The 16244-nt window shown below is 40.9% G+C and overlaps 1 protein-coding gene across 3 annotated transcripts in view; it reads right to left on the reverse strand.

The window, feature by feature from the left end:
• Positions 1-10101, reverse strand: part of ARHGAP18 (Rho GTPase activating protein 18) — a 131949-nt gene extending 121848 nt beyond the window's left edge. For all 3 annotated transcript variants that reach the window (XM_070043487.1, XM_030853493.3, XM_030853492.3), the window contains exon 1: positions 9937-10101. In XM_070043487.1, the coding sequence (XP_069899588.1) occupies positions 9937-10049 (113 nt within the window). In that variant the 5' untranslated portion in view covers positions 10050-10101. The remainder of the gene's footprint in view (positions 1-9936) is intronic.
• Between the last annotated feature and the right edge of the window lie 6143 nt (positions 10102-16244).

The raw sequence follows: 16244 nt of genomic DNA on the forward strand, positions 1-16244 counted from the left end.
ATTAAAAAAAAAAAATCAAGCCCACCCTTGAGGCATTTATGTTCTTAGTAAATAGAAAAATTTCTACAATATAAACTTGCCTAATAAAGCAAGGCAGAAGGATAAACGCACATAGGATGTGTACACTTACTAGTGGAGAATTTTAAACCCAAGCTCCAGGGAAGAGAGGTTTCTAAGAGGAGTTGGCAATAAGACCAGAAAAGCAGGTAGGGCCAGATACAGAGAGACTGGAATAATAACTGAGTAGCTTATTGCCAAAGATGACCTCTTTACCAAGCTGTGTAAGCCATTCCCTCACTGAGAGGTGAAGCCTATTCCTCCATGCTCTTGAATTTGAGACGGGATATGATTAATTGGCGAACAGAATATGGCCAAGTGGCATTGAGTAACTTCTGAGGCCAAGCCCCAAGAAACCTGGCAGGTTCCACCTAGACTTCCTAGAATGCTCACTCTGGGATAAGCCAGCAAGAATGTAGGAAGTCTGACTACTCTGATTCTGCCATGCTATGAGGAAGCCCAAGCTAGTCATGTGGCGAAGCTGCACAAGGAGAAAGACGACCCACCAGCCCGGGTGTCAAACCTGTGCATGAAGACGCCTCTGATGATCCCCTTGCCTCAGCCCATCTTGCCTGACAGACCCCAAGAAAGAACTTGATTGTGATCCTCCAGAATCAAGAGAGAAAATTGTTATTTTAAGTCACTAAGTTTGGGGTGGTATGTTACACAGCAACAGCCGACTGAAACAGTCACGTTGACCTTCAGGATAGGGGTCACAAATGGTGGTACCGGGGCCAGATCGAACCTGCAGACAGGATTTTGGGGGGCTTACTCAGTATTTTTAAAATTCTAGCTAACATTTTCTAACAAAACCCACATTCTTCTGAGGCCTGCACTTTCCAATCATCCACTTCACTTATTATATAACCTGCCAGGCCCCTATTGGTCCTTAAATATAGAAACCTTTCTCTAAAAAATGGGAGCAAGGGATTAATACACTTATACAATTACCTAAATATATCCAGTCTGATGATATCATATAGTTATACTATAATCCAGAATGATTCAAAAATGCCATAAATCAAAAGAATTTTAGCCTGGATATACTGAAGCATATATATCCCCATTTTTAATAATAAATTTTAAAAATAACAATGATTTACTTAAAAATAAATAAAGACATCATTCAAATTTACTTCTACCTTGATCTAAATAACTTCTATCAAGATGATGGGCCATGGCTTTGACAGTATTATTTGGACCAGAGAGAAATGAAAAGACACACACTTAGTAACTCTAGTCAAAACATTAATTATAGAATAAGCTGATCGAGTTACATGTTTCTAGACCACCTATAAATAGCCAAAGTTCCTTTCAACTTTCAGTTGCCAGCTCACCTTTTCTTACTCAAACCAAATCTTAATTATTCAATAACAAATTATCTTAAAGTTTTATACCTCAAAAGCGGGAACCATGCCATGGTTTCCTAAATATGATACTGAAAACGCTGTTTCAGAATCCATCTGTATTACAATGCAAGCTCCTTCAGGGCAGGAATTCTTACATTTATTTTATTCTAGGCTTATCATATACATCCAGCAAAAATCTTCATGGTTGTTTATTAAAATACACGTTAGGATTCTTTTAAATAATTTAAATTTTAAGACATTCTACATTTACATATTTTTAATGCCTTTCTAAGTTACCCAAATCTCATTCTAGGTAGGATTTCAATTTTATGCTGCTCATCAACAATAAATAATTCTTACTCTTTTTCCCAAAACATAGACGATATCTGACAGACGTTAGCATTCAGAGATAAACCAGATCTCTACAGCCAACCCACCCAAACTTCAAGAATTCCTGTTAGTGTGAATTCCAATATTTTTCTACACAGCTTCAGTTTCACAGTAGCATGATGTTAAAGCATTTCCCAGTTTATTAAGTTAATTACATTTTACAGTTCTAATCTGATTCAACTAGTGTCACAAGAACATATATCAATTTCCATGTTCCTAAATCTTCCAAATAAACGACAAACTTAGACAAGTGCATATACCCCCTAACAGAAGACGGGCACATGTTAAGGGCCTGTGGAAAGACATATCGTATCGGCATGTGCAGGGCTCTCATGTACCTCGAGAAGGACACCGTACCAGAGTAAGACGAAACTAAAGGCAGCAGAAAAAAGCATCACTGTCACGTCTCAATTCACAAAGATCCTAAGAGGCAACAGAGAACAGTCACCCCCAAGTTACTTGAAAATTTTACTTAGTTTTGAAAAATGTATTTCAAAACCTGCTGTTGGGAACTCAGGACACATTCTCCCATAGCAACAATGCCACAAATATATGGTGCTTTGAGTTTTCCAGCAGGTGAAAAGAACTCCGCGAATCCAGAAAATGGCACGACTGGAGAATCTACAGCTGTCTGGGATTTGATTACCATGTATGCTGTTTTTCCCCCTATGGAAAATGGCTACTGCATTACTCACTGGCATACATCTCCCTCCTCCCTCCAGTTCACTATCTCTTTCTTTCCTCCAGTTACTCCCACTCCCACCAAAAAAGTCCCCAGTCTCTTAGAGGTGGAAGCAAAACAGCCTGATCCTGTGAGCCATTCGTAAGCAGGAGCTACCGAGCTAATAGCAATTTGAAAGGCAGGTATGAGAGGGATTTGAGAAGAACTGGCTAAGGGGACAGAGTTTCCTAGCGTAGGCCCAGTGCACAGTAGGCATTTAAAGTTAATGTATTATGTATAATAATATGATGAAGAGAAAAACCAACAGTATAGTCTTTAAATGTGTGCACTAAATGAGAAAGGGGATGGGGCTCAGGGGGAACTGGGTGGCGATCTGGACCATGGATATCACACCCTCAGCTTAGCTCTGCTCCGTGAAACATCACTTTTAGGTTATAAGATCAAGAGATGTTCAGGGACTTCCCTGGTTGTCCAGTGGTTAGGACTCCCCGCTTCCACTGCAGGGGGCAGTTTCCCAACCAGTTTCAATCCCTGGTCAGGGAACTAAGATCCCAAAAGCCGCAGGGCGTGGGCAAAAAAAAAAAAAAAGAGAGTTGTTCAGAAACTACACAAATATATTTTAAGGGAGAAAAAGCGTAAAAATTATCCTGTCTTCAAAAACTTTAGGTATGGTGATATACTAGTACTTTTACCTACAAGTGTTCAAATAACCTAAAGTCAATTCGGTCTTTGAGGAACATGAGCAAATAACTTTTCCTTGCTCTAAACAAGATGATTTTCCATCTTATTAAGAGTCACAAACGATTTAGAAATTTATATCCACCCAAACTACACAAAGCTGTTTAAAACAGTCACCTGTGCCTAACAGGGGTTCAATACCTTTAAGCCCTTTTTAAGATACTGTTTTGGTATTCTTAGTAGTTATTAACATTAATATAATCTGAGATATTTTTATAAATATCTTAAACTAATTCCACAATATTATTTTTCAAATTAAGAAGTTATATTGCATATGTATTAAAGCAAGCATCCTTTTCCCGAACCACTTACAAATCAATTTCAAAAATGCTTTCTAACAGTATTTCCAAATTAATTCACCCACAGGTCTTTGACTGCCCTGCATCATCACAATCACAGTGCTTTATGTCAAGCACTCTTTTAAGTACGTTACATATACTAACTCATTCAATCCTCATAATAACTCTTGAGTTAGGTATTACTATGCCCAGTTTGCAGAAGGAAAAGAAAAAACTGAGGCTCTATGACATTAAATAACTTGCCCAAGATCACACAGCTATTAAATGACAGAACCAGGACTCTGACCCAGAGAGTCCAGTTCCAAAGTGATTACACAAAGTAGGTGTAATCACTGCACCCTACTCCCTCTCACACTCATTCATGCAAACTTTTATTACCTGCCTAGAGTAGGTCAAGCACTTTGCTAAACCCAGGTAAAGAGACAAAATAAGGCAAGATCTCCATCCTCAAGGAACTTACATTTTAATGCACAGCATAAAAGGAAAGTGCAAATTAAACCCAAAAGTTCGATATGACAATTCTGGTTCAGCAAAATGTCCAAGGAAAAGATAAGATATTGTATTGAAAAGGATTTAGTAATAATATTCCTGATGTTCACATTTTTTTGAATCCTTTCAAAAGCTACACATTTGATCTTTAAAGTGAACCTTGTGAAGCCGAGCATTATTACACTCATTTCACAGATGAGGAATCAAATAAGTTCTGAACAGCTTAGCAAAGATGCCACATTGCCTTTGGAGGGAAATTGCCCTGCCTACAGAATCTGCTTCTCTAAAAAGACCCCAAATGGTCAAATCATAGGCTTCCTGGGACAGTTCAAAAAAATTAACTGGGCAAACCTGATCCCCTTTCAAAAATTTGAAATTAGTCCGTCCCTTTGCTATGAGATGTAAGATGATAGAGGGCGACGAGGGTGGGGTATCCATTGAGAGCCAAGGTCAAGCTCGAAATGAGGAGATTATAAAGCCAGTGGACAGAAAAGAACAGAGTCCCAAAAAGAGAGCAACATGCCATGTGACCAGTCCTGAGGGAAGAAGACAGGGGATATGGTCTCTTCCTTATGACCCAGATGCCTGCAATAAACGTCATTTTCCCTAAAGACACAAGTGTTCTTTGCAAAAGCAACTACCGAAAGAGCATGTGTCAAGTGGATGACGTTTCACAATTTTTTCCAACACAAAAACTCAGATACTTAGTGGGCTTGAGTAGAGAAAAGACTCCAGATGTAGTAACTGGCCACACAGATCTCCATGGTTTCTGTTTACTTCCTGCAAAAAAAGGGATAAACTTGGCCAGCTCACAGCAACAAACACAGAAGTCAAAAGAATGTGTCTTCAGAATTATCCAGACGTCATCCCTTCTACTTCCTCTTCCCTAATCCACCCCCAACACCTTTACTTATCCCCACTCTCCTCAAATAAGAAAACTTCTTATTTTCTGTCTCCTCTTATCAAAAGTAAAACAAAGTCATTAAAGAATCAATACTGACTAAAACTTTGACAACAAACCATTTCATCTCGGAGTATTTGTATGAAATGAAAGGTTTAGGTCAGGACAGTAATCACCTAAAGGAGAGAGTTCAGGAGAGGACTGGCATCACACCCAGCCTAGCACACCTTCTTCCCCAAACCAAGCTTGGACACCATGCTGCTAACTCCGCCCACTCCCATCCCCTACTCCATCACCACCCAAGCAACAGCCTGGAAGCCTCAAGTTTCTGCTGTTCCAAGCTCTCTCACAGGGACACCACAAGGGTGACAAGTAGAGAGGCTTCTCAGGACCTTTGGGCAGCATTCAAATCAAGAAGATGTAGGAGAGCAAAGGCCACCAAAGGGAGTGAGACCTCACAGATCCACGACCATAGAGCACAGGGGACTTCCACTTGACACAAGTGTGGCCTTGGCCTCTAGGATGCTGAGTCCTTTTTCTAACCTGTAAATGATACTCAGGTGTACAGATAGTGAGGAATTTTAAAACAAGAGAAAAAATAATTCATTTTGGTGGGCCAATCATTAAAAACTCTTTAGGCCTAATTACCAGGCAATCCAGAAGCCATCGTGTGCGTCGTTAAAAGCATCAATTTTTGTGAGTTCGTCATGCTGCAACACTCTCAGAAACAAGACAAGTACTAAGAACTTAAACACCAAAAGAGCAATCATAAACCTTCAAATAAGCACTAGCCCCCGTTAGAAAAGAAAAACAAAGGCAGGTGATGAAAGAAGTAAGAGTACCGTGGAAAACAAGGAAAGTTTTCAGCAGGTTTTTTTTTTTTTTTTTTTAAGAAGGTAGGGTTCTTGTGATTTATAAATCCTTATACTTGAAAGGCATACACCTAATATAAGTCCCATGAAGATAACTTTAAACAGGCCCACAAAAATCACATGCCTCACAGATGAGGGCGGTTAAAAGGCAAATATCACAGAACTCTAAATAAAGGTAAGACCTGCCCAGTTAGAATACTGGGTGTGTCTTTTAACAATTCAAGAGAAAGTTATGAATAGGGCTTCTAAATGACACAGTAAAAAAAAAATCAGTTTTTAGAAAGTACTCTTATGCCAGCACACGGAGGACTAGATTGATCTAGAAAACAATTATCCACATGGACAGGTTAAAAATGTATTTGGTCAGTAACTCCTGCAAAATTAGAATGAGGAATCACGCCTTCAATGATAAGGCTAGGAAAAATAAAAAGAAACAGTCGTTCACTTATGACATAATTGCAATATAACAATTCTTCGCCATCCTTCCTTCACCAAAAACATATAAAATTTCAGATAACACACAAATTCAGACGGAAAGAACTCTATTCATGATACAGTACATAGGTTTTTTTAAAATGCTGTAAATTCACGTAAAAGAAAGACATTAGACGATGGCAGCCCTCTGCCAGGCCTGAACTTTTACACAATGGTTAATTTTCAGTTATGCCATTTTTAGTTAAGCATAAGGATCATGCCCATGTTTCTTAACATGTGACAAAATGATATTTGTGAAAATGCTTCTGAAATGAGGAAGAATATGTGATATGCCACAAAGCTCGATAAGTTCTTTCCTTTTCTGTATCTAGCGTGAGAGCAAGCAGCAGCTAGCCATAAACCAGGCACTGTTCTATGGGCTTTAGATCATTCCACTTAATCCTCTCAGTGAAGTGAGCGCTAATATGAAGTTCAATTTACAGGTAGAGATTTAAATAACCCTTCCAAGGCCACACTGAGAATGAGTGGGAGAATCAATCGGGATGTGACCCCATGCAGGCTGGCCCCCGAGCCCAGATTTTCAGGGTTTATGTCATCATGACATAAACCAAGCCTCTCGGTTCTGCTTGCCCAACACCAATGGCAAACGGGGTCAACAAAACAAGATCTTACATGATGAATGCTATACATTTACTCATAGAAGACATAAAAATATCTCAGACGAAACTAGAGTTCAAAGGTTTAATAAGAAAAATACCATTTGACATTAATGTTTATCAAATATTAGCAAAAACTGATAGGAAGCAAACAATAGTTTTTCTTAAAATGATGGGAAAGTCAAGGGAAAACAGTAAGAATAGACAAAACGCAGTATTCTTTGAAAAACTGCTTTCCAAAAGTAAACATTAAGAAACCTACTTGAAAATTAACAAGTAAATAAAGTCTTATAAATATAGCTACTCATAAAAAGTGGTTTCCTCTGGAAACATTTGACTATGCACAAGTCAGTCAGAACAACTAATGTCAGCGTATTTCTTCAAATCCTAATGTTTTCAAGAAGAAATATAACAAAACAAATTGAAAACAGAATTCTGTAAATATTTGAGAGGGTCTAACCATGAGTAGGAAGAATTCCTTAATCAGGTATCCAATGAATGTGTCCTGATAAAGAGGGATAATGGAATGGAATGGAGGGAATTTTAGACTAACAGATAACTTACAAAAATATTAATTCCCTACTATCGCAGCTTCCCCAAAGACCAAAACAACAATTAAAAAAGGACCTGGTAACATAGGACTAAAACTCAAATGCTTTCTATAAATATCCTAAATAATATACATAATCCTTTATACTTTTCAGATGGCATAGAGAGGAGTTCATCTTATTGAACTAAACATTTGATTAAGTAGTTCATCAAAGTGCATATTATTTAGGAGAAAAAGTCTTGCAATAAGCCAAGTTAGACTTCTGTGCTCCCTTCAACAACTGCTGAATAGGTAGATGGGAACACAAGAGTCTAACTTTTGTCTTTTTCACAGTTTGTTTTGGTTTGGTTTTGACTTTTGAAGAGCTTTTTAATATAGGCATCAACCACCAAACTTGCACCTCAGGGCTGCTTGCCAATGCTTCAAGTACAGCTGACAACCTCGGGCCAGAGCCAAGCCCTGGGCCCCGCCCCCTCACCACCATCTTTAAAGGCTGGCTCCTGATCCCATCCCACCCTCAAATCCCTCCTCCCACCACCACCCCCCTCCCGCCCCAATAGCAATATCTCAACCTCTCCAGGCTAAAGAAGGTGCCTCCCAAAGAAACACTAAGGTCATCTGATAAATGATTCCATGCTTAAGGGTAAAAGCCAATAAGGACTGTCCCTTTTCTCTCCTTCCCCCCCAGTCCTCAAACCAAGGCTCCCGTCTTCTCCAGCCTAGGACTCTAATTCAGTGGTAGGAATTTGGGGCCAGTATGGGCAAGCAGTATGGCAGCCAGTGGGGGAGGCACTTGGGAACAGGTCTGGCACTACCACGCCATGGAGTGTGCTCACTGTATGAGCAGCTGCCCACCCTACACCCTCTCGATTTTGCGCTAGCCTAGGTTGAGAATGATCCTGCTCTGGCCAAGGTTGAGAATGAGCTGTTCCTCTCTTTTGTTCTCTCAACCCACTCAAGTATAGGCCACCCACAACAGGCTGCAAAACCACAAACATCGGATAAAGGCTCCATATCTCAATATGCAGCCCCAGGCAAAGCCCTAAGACAACAGACCTTGCAGCAGCCTAATCCCTGAGGTTTGAGTCCTCAAGGTAAAAATGAGAGGTCAGGACTCAAAGTCCCTAAGGTTCTTTTCACTCTCACAATCAAGACCCAAAATTCAGCTCAGATCCTCAGGCCATCCCAGGGTAAAGTCTCTGGAGCATGTACTAAGTCTGCATAATTCTGGCCATTTTGACCGTCAAGGGGAGTCCAAGTTACAGACAGTAAGGCGTTGGCGTTGCAGTCTGCTTACTGCTCAAAGGTTACTATCTCGTTAGCGTGCTACAGAAAAATGGATGAGAACACTTTATGACCCTCTCACACAAAATAAAATGATAACACATCCAAAGCACAGGCAGCAGTTCCCTTTTATCTTTGGAAATGAATTAAGTCAATGGAATACATATGGTCGTTGCAACGTGAGAAAAAATTCTGGTCAGCCTGGGAATCTAGCGCAGAGTATTAAAGCCGTTCCATTGATTTTTATTCCCCTCCTCCACATCTGGGGATTTTAAAACAAATGAAAGAAGGCATTATTCCAGCTTAAGGCATAAGCATAAGTCACAAAAGAACAAAGAAGGTTTTATTATCACATTAAACATCAAGGAGGAAATGTGCTTACTGATAATTAATTTAGTATCCTACCCTATTAGGTTAGCATTTGCTGTTTGCAAGCTTCTAGGCCAATATTTACAATTTCTATCTAAGACAGGAGGTAAAAATGTTCAGCTAGTGAGAAGGTCATTAAGGAAAGGAAGCGGGGGGAGGCTTGGAAAAACAGAACAAAGTACACAGATACACGGTACTCTTTGCACCTCAGTGGTCTATAGAACATTCGCCCTATCTGCCTATAAAGTGATTTAGCATTAACCACAGGTCACTCTAGCAGCAGAGTACTACTTCCTGACAAAACCTTTTTGAAAGCTCCCCCACCAACAAACAATCTACATACGCCAAAGGATGTGAAACCTACTGCTCCAGGCCAGTGTCTTGGGCTCTCTGCCTAAGAAGTTTGCTTTCAGCCAGAAGAAGGGGGGAAAGAATCACACTGTAACAACAGCAGATTGTAGAATACAGCGAACAGCCCTCCTGCTTGTTGGCGCCGTTCCCAAGCAGCAGTTCCAGTGGCTGGGCCTTGAGCCCATTCAAGAATTCCATCTCACAGGAAGTGTTTCAAATATAGTTATTTGATCTTTCAGCATTTGCAAATGCACCTGCTGAGCAAGGAGCCTGACAGCCATCGCCCCAGTTCCTTCCTATCCGTCTTCACCAGTCATCATAGAGGCGGTTTCAGGATTAGGTGAGGTGCAAAGTACAGAAAACCCCAGCCGAAGATTTCTGCTGCTGCACGAGGTTAGCGCGACCTGTGGCTTTTGGTTCCTTTCTCCCCACACTAACTTCCCTGTCACTTTTTTCCCCGGAGCAGGTAAGAGGGCTTTGTTTTGTTCTCTAGCTTTCAGGTGCCCGGGCTTACCTCGTGGTGGCTTCCTCCCCTCCCTTGCCATGGTTCCCCCCCAGGGCCTGGTCCTTGCCGCTGGGGTGGTAGGCAGTGAGCACAACTCCCTGGGAACTGGAGAGCCAGCTCATGGTGAGAGAAGGGGCATAATTTCTGCGATCCTGACACAGCGGAGGGGAAAGAAGTTCCTGGCTCTCCCGGCAACTCGGCTCATTAGCATCGGCCGGCTCCTCCCACCAAGGCCAGCGATTCACAAGGGAGGGGCGGGGCCTCTCCGGCGCGGGGCCGCCGACTCTCCAAGGGGGAGACCGGTGACTCAAAGCGTGGCAGCAGCCCGAGGACAACCCCAGTCCGAAAGGTTGCAGTTAAGGGGTGGGGGGTGGCGGGGGTACTAGTTGCTCCCACCCCCGAGTTATTCTGATCTGATTAAACAGCCACGTTGCAGCCGCCTCTCAACGTTGTAAGCACAAGCCGTCTTGGTTAGGAAACAATGAATTACTGCAGAGCCTTTTTTTCTCTTCTTAATTCCTGTTTCCATCTGGTAATTTCTGCCGCTTCATGTAACGGGAGTAAGGGCTCTTCTTAATCCCTTCAAGGTCAGCATTAAAATTAACCATAGCAAAACCCAATCAACCTGCCCAGCAAAATTGTGCCATACAGGTGACAAGAAAGGCTTCCTGGGGACTTCCCTGGTGATCCAGTGGTTAGGACTCCGAGCTCCCAAGGCCGGGGGCCCAGGTTCAATCCCTGGTCAGGGAACTAAGATCCCACATACCACAACTAAGCCCGTGCTCCGCAAGGGAGACCCGGCACAGCCTAAATAAATAAATATTAAAAAAAAAAAAAAAGAGAGAAAGGCTACATGTTGTGTTGAGTTTAACATGTCTTCATAAAAAAGATGTGTACCTAGAATACCATCTTCTTTCACATAGCAAATGCCAAGTTTACCTTTTGTTTTAACAAAATACCCTTCAGTACCAAAAAGAGACCCATCTACCAAAACTGTTAAATGGCACTGCTGAGAATTTTAAAAAAAGTACTTACTGTTACTTGTTGAGCACTTACTATATGCCAGGCTCTCTCTGTGACAGGTGTTTTACATGTATTATCTCATTCAATTCAGTTGAATTCTCTCTCTCTCTCTCTCTCTCTCTCTCCCCCTCCCTTCCCTCTTCCTCCTTCTTCCTCTCCCCCTCCCCCCTCCATCTGTTTCTCTCGCACACAAACACACCTTATAACACGGGTATCATTCTCATCTGCAGGAAAGTGAGGCTGAGGGGCAGATTAAGTACCTTGTCTAAGATAACACAATTGTTCTGTGCCAGAAGCTAGATTTGCCCAGAATTCTAGGCTAAATTCCATTCTTTTTAACCACCATCCTGTTCTTTGTCCTGCAGATAAGGAAACAAGTGCAAAAGTTATGAAAAATATAAGAGATGTTTCCGTCCTTTCTCCTCTAAAAAATTCTACACTCCTCTATATATCTAGTAGCCTGAACGGAAGTGGGTTTTGTTGTTGGTTTTTACGGTCTATCAGTATTTGTGTCTAAACCTCCTCATAAATAAGTTTTCAACGTCATCATTCCATAAACATACTGTTTGTACTTTTTTAATTATTTAAAATGATCATGAGAAATAAATACTTTATTCACACTTACACACTCTTAAGGTATCAAAAAATTATTTTTTTTAAATCCTCTTTGGTATCTGCTGTGAACTCCCATTTACAAGTCTTCTTAAAAAAGAGTTTATTACAGCTTCCTCCCTCCCCACTCCACAATTAGCTGGTCAACCTTTGCGTATCAACTAATACCTCCACTGGGCTCTACACATTGTCTCCTTTCCGTCCCCACTACCTAAATCCTCTCTGTACCCTGTAATTCGATCTTAACTCCAATCTTACAATGCTTTAACTCATTTTCCTGCCTCCTCCTCTAAGTTATATGGCACATTATTAGCACACCCAAGCACAGCCCTACTGATGTCTCCCCATGAAACTTCCACTGGTTCCCCACTGCTAACAGAACCAGTTCTAAACCTTTGTGTACAGTACTGAACATTCTTGCTCCCTTACCCACACAAGTCTCTCCATCTCTTCTGCCAGACACCCTTCCCTCTGGTCCCCCTGTCATTCCTTTCTGGGCCTTCCACATCTAACTTACTTTCCACATAGTGGATGTTCAGTGAATGCTGATTGGTAAAGAACTGAATGAATTTAATGTGTCCTTAGAAAGTACAGTAATTTTTTTTTTAGTTAAATTGGTAATATTAGACAAGTGATCCCCACGGACATACCAGTATGATCCTATGATGCGATGTTTACCAGTTCAGGCAAGATGAGAAGCACAGGAAGAGAGGCAAAAGGTAAGCTGACTGGAGTATATGATTTCTTTTTAATGTCTTTATGTGGAAAAATGATTAATGTTCCCACATTCACCCTTCTTTTTTACGTAGCTGCTCTGAGATTTAAAAAAACAAAACAAAACCAAGAATCACTACCTTCTACAATTACTGGTAGGCCATACACTCTAGCTTTTAAAAACTCTTTACTCTCTGTTTTTCTCTCCATCCCACACCATCCTTTCCCTTACTTCCCTGGACTTCCTTTTTACCTTCTTTATTTTTCTATTTTTCCTTCTTCCTTTGCTATATCCTCAGTCAGTGTCACACATGCCCGTTGACAGCCATGAGCGCTGCCAGCTCTCATGAGACAATTTATGATACAGGGGGCTTTTGTCCAGTCTTAACCAAAATGATGATTAAGTTATATCTTTGCCTGACTACAGTCTCTCCATTTGTTTAATAATAAATCACAATGTGTAAATCAAAATGAAACTATTTTACTAGCTCAAAGTAACACTTGGGTTCATAGTTGCCAAGCTTTTTAATTTTTGTGAGGCATAAAATAAAATGTGGCACAAATTGATTTACATAGCTTGGTACATAAAATTTGAATCCTGCTAATTTAACTTTCAGGTACATGGAAATCCTCTGGACTCCTCTTCCTTTCCTCCTAATAAGCCCAGTTGTTACTGGTCTAAGAATGTTGTCTGTCACAGGGAGACAGCTGGCAGGCTTCTACCCTGGTGTAGTTAGCTTCAAATATAGGCTCAAGTATTCAATAGATGAAAAACCACTTTCAGAATTTTCTTATGACCATCACGGACACAAACCTTACTACCAAAATGCTTTCTTGAGGGGCTTCCCTGGTGGCACAGTGGTTAAGAGTCTGCCTGCCAATGCAGGGGACACAAGTTCGAGCCCTGGTCCGGAAGGATCCCACATGCTGCGGTGAAACTAAGTCTGTGCGCCACAACTACTGAGCCTGCGCTCTAGAGCCCGCGAGCCACAACAAGAGAAGCCACTGCAATGAGAAGCCTGTGCACCGCAACGAAGAGCAGCCCCCGCTCACTGAAACTAGAGAAAGCCCACTCACAGTGACGAAAACCCAATGCAGCCAAAAATAAATAAAATATATAAATTTATTTTTTAAATGCTTTCTTGAAAGGCTACTCCTGTTTCAAACCTAAAACCCTACCAAGAATTTGCTAGTCTGTCCCTCATACCCTTCCTCATAGAGATACCTTTTATGAAAAAAACAAAAAAAAGGTATTATTTTACTCTCTTCTGCAACCACTTTAAACAAACACTGAGAATCTAATGTCCTTGAAGATGTTAATATTCCAAGCCACTCACTGCATGCCAAAGACTTTCCTGTTATGAAATGTCTCACAAAGTAATTAACAACATCAAGACAGTTTAAACATTCATTTCATTCATTCCCTTCAAATGGGACTAACTGGATGACCTAGGGAGGAAAAAGGAAGCTGTAATTTACATACCCAAATCCGTTGTTAAAAATAGGGTGGAGATAGCACTGCAGCCTCAGATAGTTTGACAGCCATGTTCAAAGTAATGAAAAAAAAAAAATTCTTGGGCTTCCCTGGTGGCACAGTGGGTGAGAATCCGCCTGCCGAGGCAGGGGACATGGGTTCGTGCTCCGGTCCAGGAAGATCCCACGTGCCGCAGAGCGGCTGGGCACGTGAGCCATGGCCGCTGAGCCTGCGCGTCCGGAGCCTGTGCTCCGCAACGGGAGAGGCCGCAAGAGTGAGAGGCCCGTGTACCGCAAAAAAAAAAAAAAAAATTCTTAGCCTCAGAGCTAGTAGTATCACAGAATGTGTTAACTAGTTTTCATATTTTGATTTAGGAGCCTACTTAGTAGTATGGAATTATATTTGCAGGGTACCAAAACTGCAACAGATGAACATATTTATCTGATATTTTCTTAATTGGTTTCTGTCACTTTAAATGGAATTAACTAAAGCGAATGTTTATACTCAAACACTATAAGATCATTGGAAGCCTGTATAGGGACACAGTGCAATGTGAAAACTGACCTTTCAATCCGCACGGCTAAACTCAACTAACAATAATATAACAAGAGCTTGGATAACTTAATCATCAACTGTGAAGTTAAAGTTTTACATAGGTGATAAAACCTAGATTCATACAGCATTATTAACTAAAGAAGAGGGCGTGTTCTAATACCTCCTACCTGATGTGATATCAAGCTTTTGTAGGAATAATTCTGTGAGCTTGCAAGGAAGTCAATTCTGTACTAAGGAGCTGTGACGGAGAATTATTCTGTACACAGAATGTAAACTTACTGCCTTGGAAATTGCCTTCATTATTACTAATTCTGTCTCTGGAGCAACAAGGAAAAAGCCTTTTCCCTCTCTCTGGACAGGTCTAAAAATTTCTGCGTTATTCTCAAAGTTATTTTCTTAACTATTCCTCCAGGGAGAAAATACTAGCCATGCCTGGAATGATTTCTAACTGCTATTGCCAGAGGCTAATTTAGGCTTCTTGGCAAACATGTGGAAAAGATCCTACAGTTAAGAGTTTACTACCAATAAATAATACCACCTAACGTTCGGATGCTTGCTCTTTGCTAGAGGTAGTACACACAGTCTCTGATTTAATCGTCACAACAAGCCTGAGAGATAAATATTAGAATTCTGTCCACTTTAGAGATGAGAAATGTGAGGTCACCCCACTAGTAGGGGGCAGAACTAGGACATGTAAACCTGAGTTTATATGACCATTGAGCCTGAGGGCTTAAACACTGTAAAGGTCACAGGTGTCCTGGAACTGACTCTTTTGTTTATGAAAAACTCCACATGGATAATTAAGCAGGTAAAATCATCTACAGCACATGTGAAGTGTTTAACCAAATGGAATACTGATGTAAATGCAATGCTGTGGAGATGAACATTCAAACAGACTCAAACATATTAGTTATTTCCCGGTACTTTGAAACTTTTTTTTTTTTTTTTTTTTTGCGGTACGCAGGCCTCTCAGTGTCGTGGCCTCTCTCCCTTTGCGGAGCACAGGCTCCGGACGTGCAGGCTCAGCGGCCATGGCTCACAGGTCCAGCCGCTCCGCGGCATGTGGGATCTTCCCGGACCGGGGCACGAACCCATGTCCCCTGCCTCGGCAGGCAGACTCTCAACCACTGCGCCACCAGGGAAGCCCGAAACTTCTTTTTTATGTCAAATTACTAGAGGACTGTGACACAGTGTACATCCTACTGTACAAGGTCATCACCATTATGCTATCATATCTAAAACTGTTTCCGTTGATAGAAATGAAAGTCCTCTGGCCGTTATGATTATAAACATCCTTTATCTTTTAATTAAATAAATTTTTTAAGGCAAAGACAGATCTAAGTTTATAGGCCCTAAAGTTATAGAATTTCTTAGACACGGGGCTTTGGAAGGGGGTTTGCAAGGGCAAGACTGGAGGTTTAACTTCATTTAGCTTCATGGTGAAACCACCTCACGTCAAAACTAGCCTCAATTGGAAATTAGCCACGATAAGTAAAAGCAATGACCCTAAACTTTCCTTTGGTTTTCTCTTCATTGCTGAATACCATGGGACCCGTGTTGCAAACACTTGCATTTAGGAGCACCAAGTCAAGAAGAGTGAAGTGTATTCTGGAGGTAGGTACACTCTGGAAAGGTAGTATTTTGCTTATTAACAAGACTCAATTTGAAATATCTAGAAGTATAGCAGTACTTAGACTTGCTCCAGTACAAAAGCTTTGTCCTGAAGTAGATTACAAAGAATGTTTATCTCCTTGTCAAGTAAAAGAAGTCCTAATGATTGGGGAAGACTTGGGGAAGCTGAATATCTAAGGAAAGCACTATAGTTCTATTGAAGTTTTAGTTTTTATTTTAACTAAAATTACTAAGTTTTAATTTTATTTCTTAAAGTTTTAGAGTAGGTCCTGGAGTAGTTATATTCTCTTTATTGACCAAAATACTA

Source organism: Globicephala melas, chromosome 14, assembly GCF_963455315.2.
Source record: "Globicephala melas chromosome 14, mGloMel1.2, whole genome shotgun sequence".
Classification (NCBI taxonomy): Eukaryota; Metazoa; Chordata; class Mammalia; order Artiodactyla; family Delphinidae; genus Globicephala; species Globicephala melas.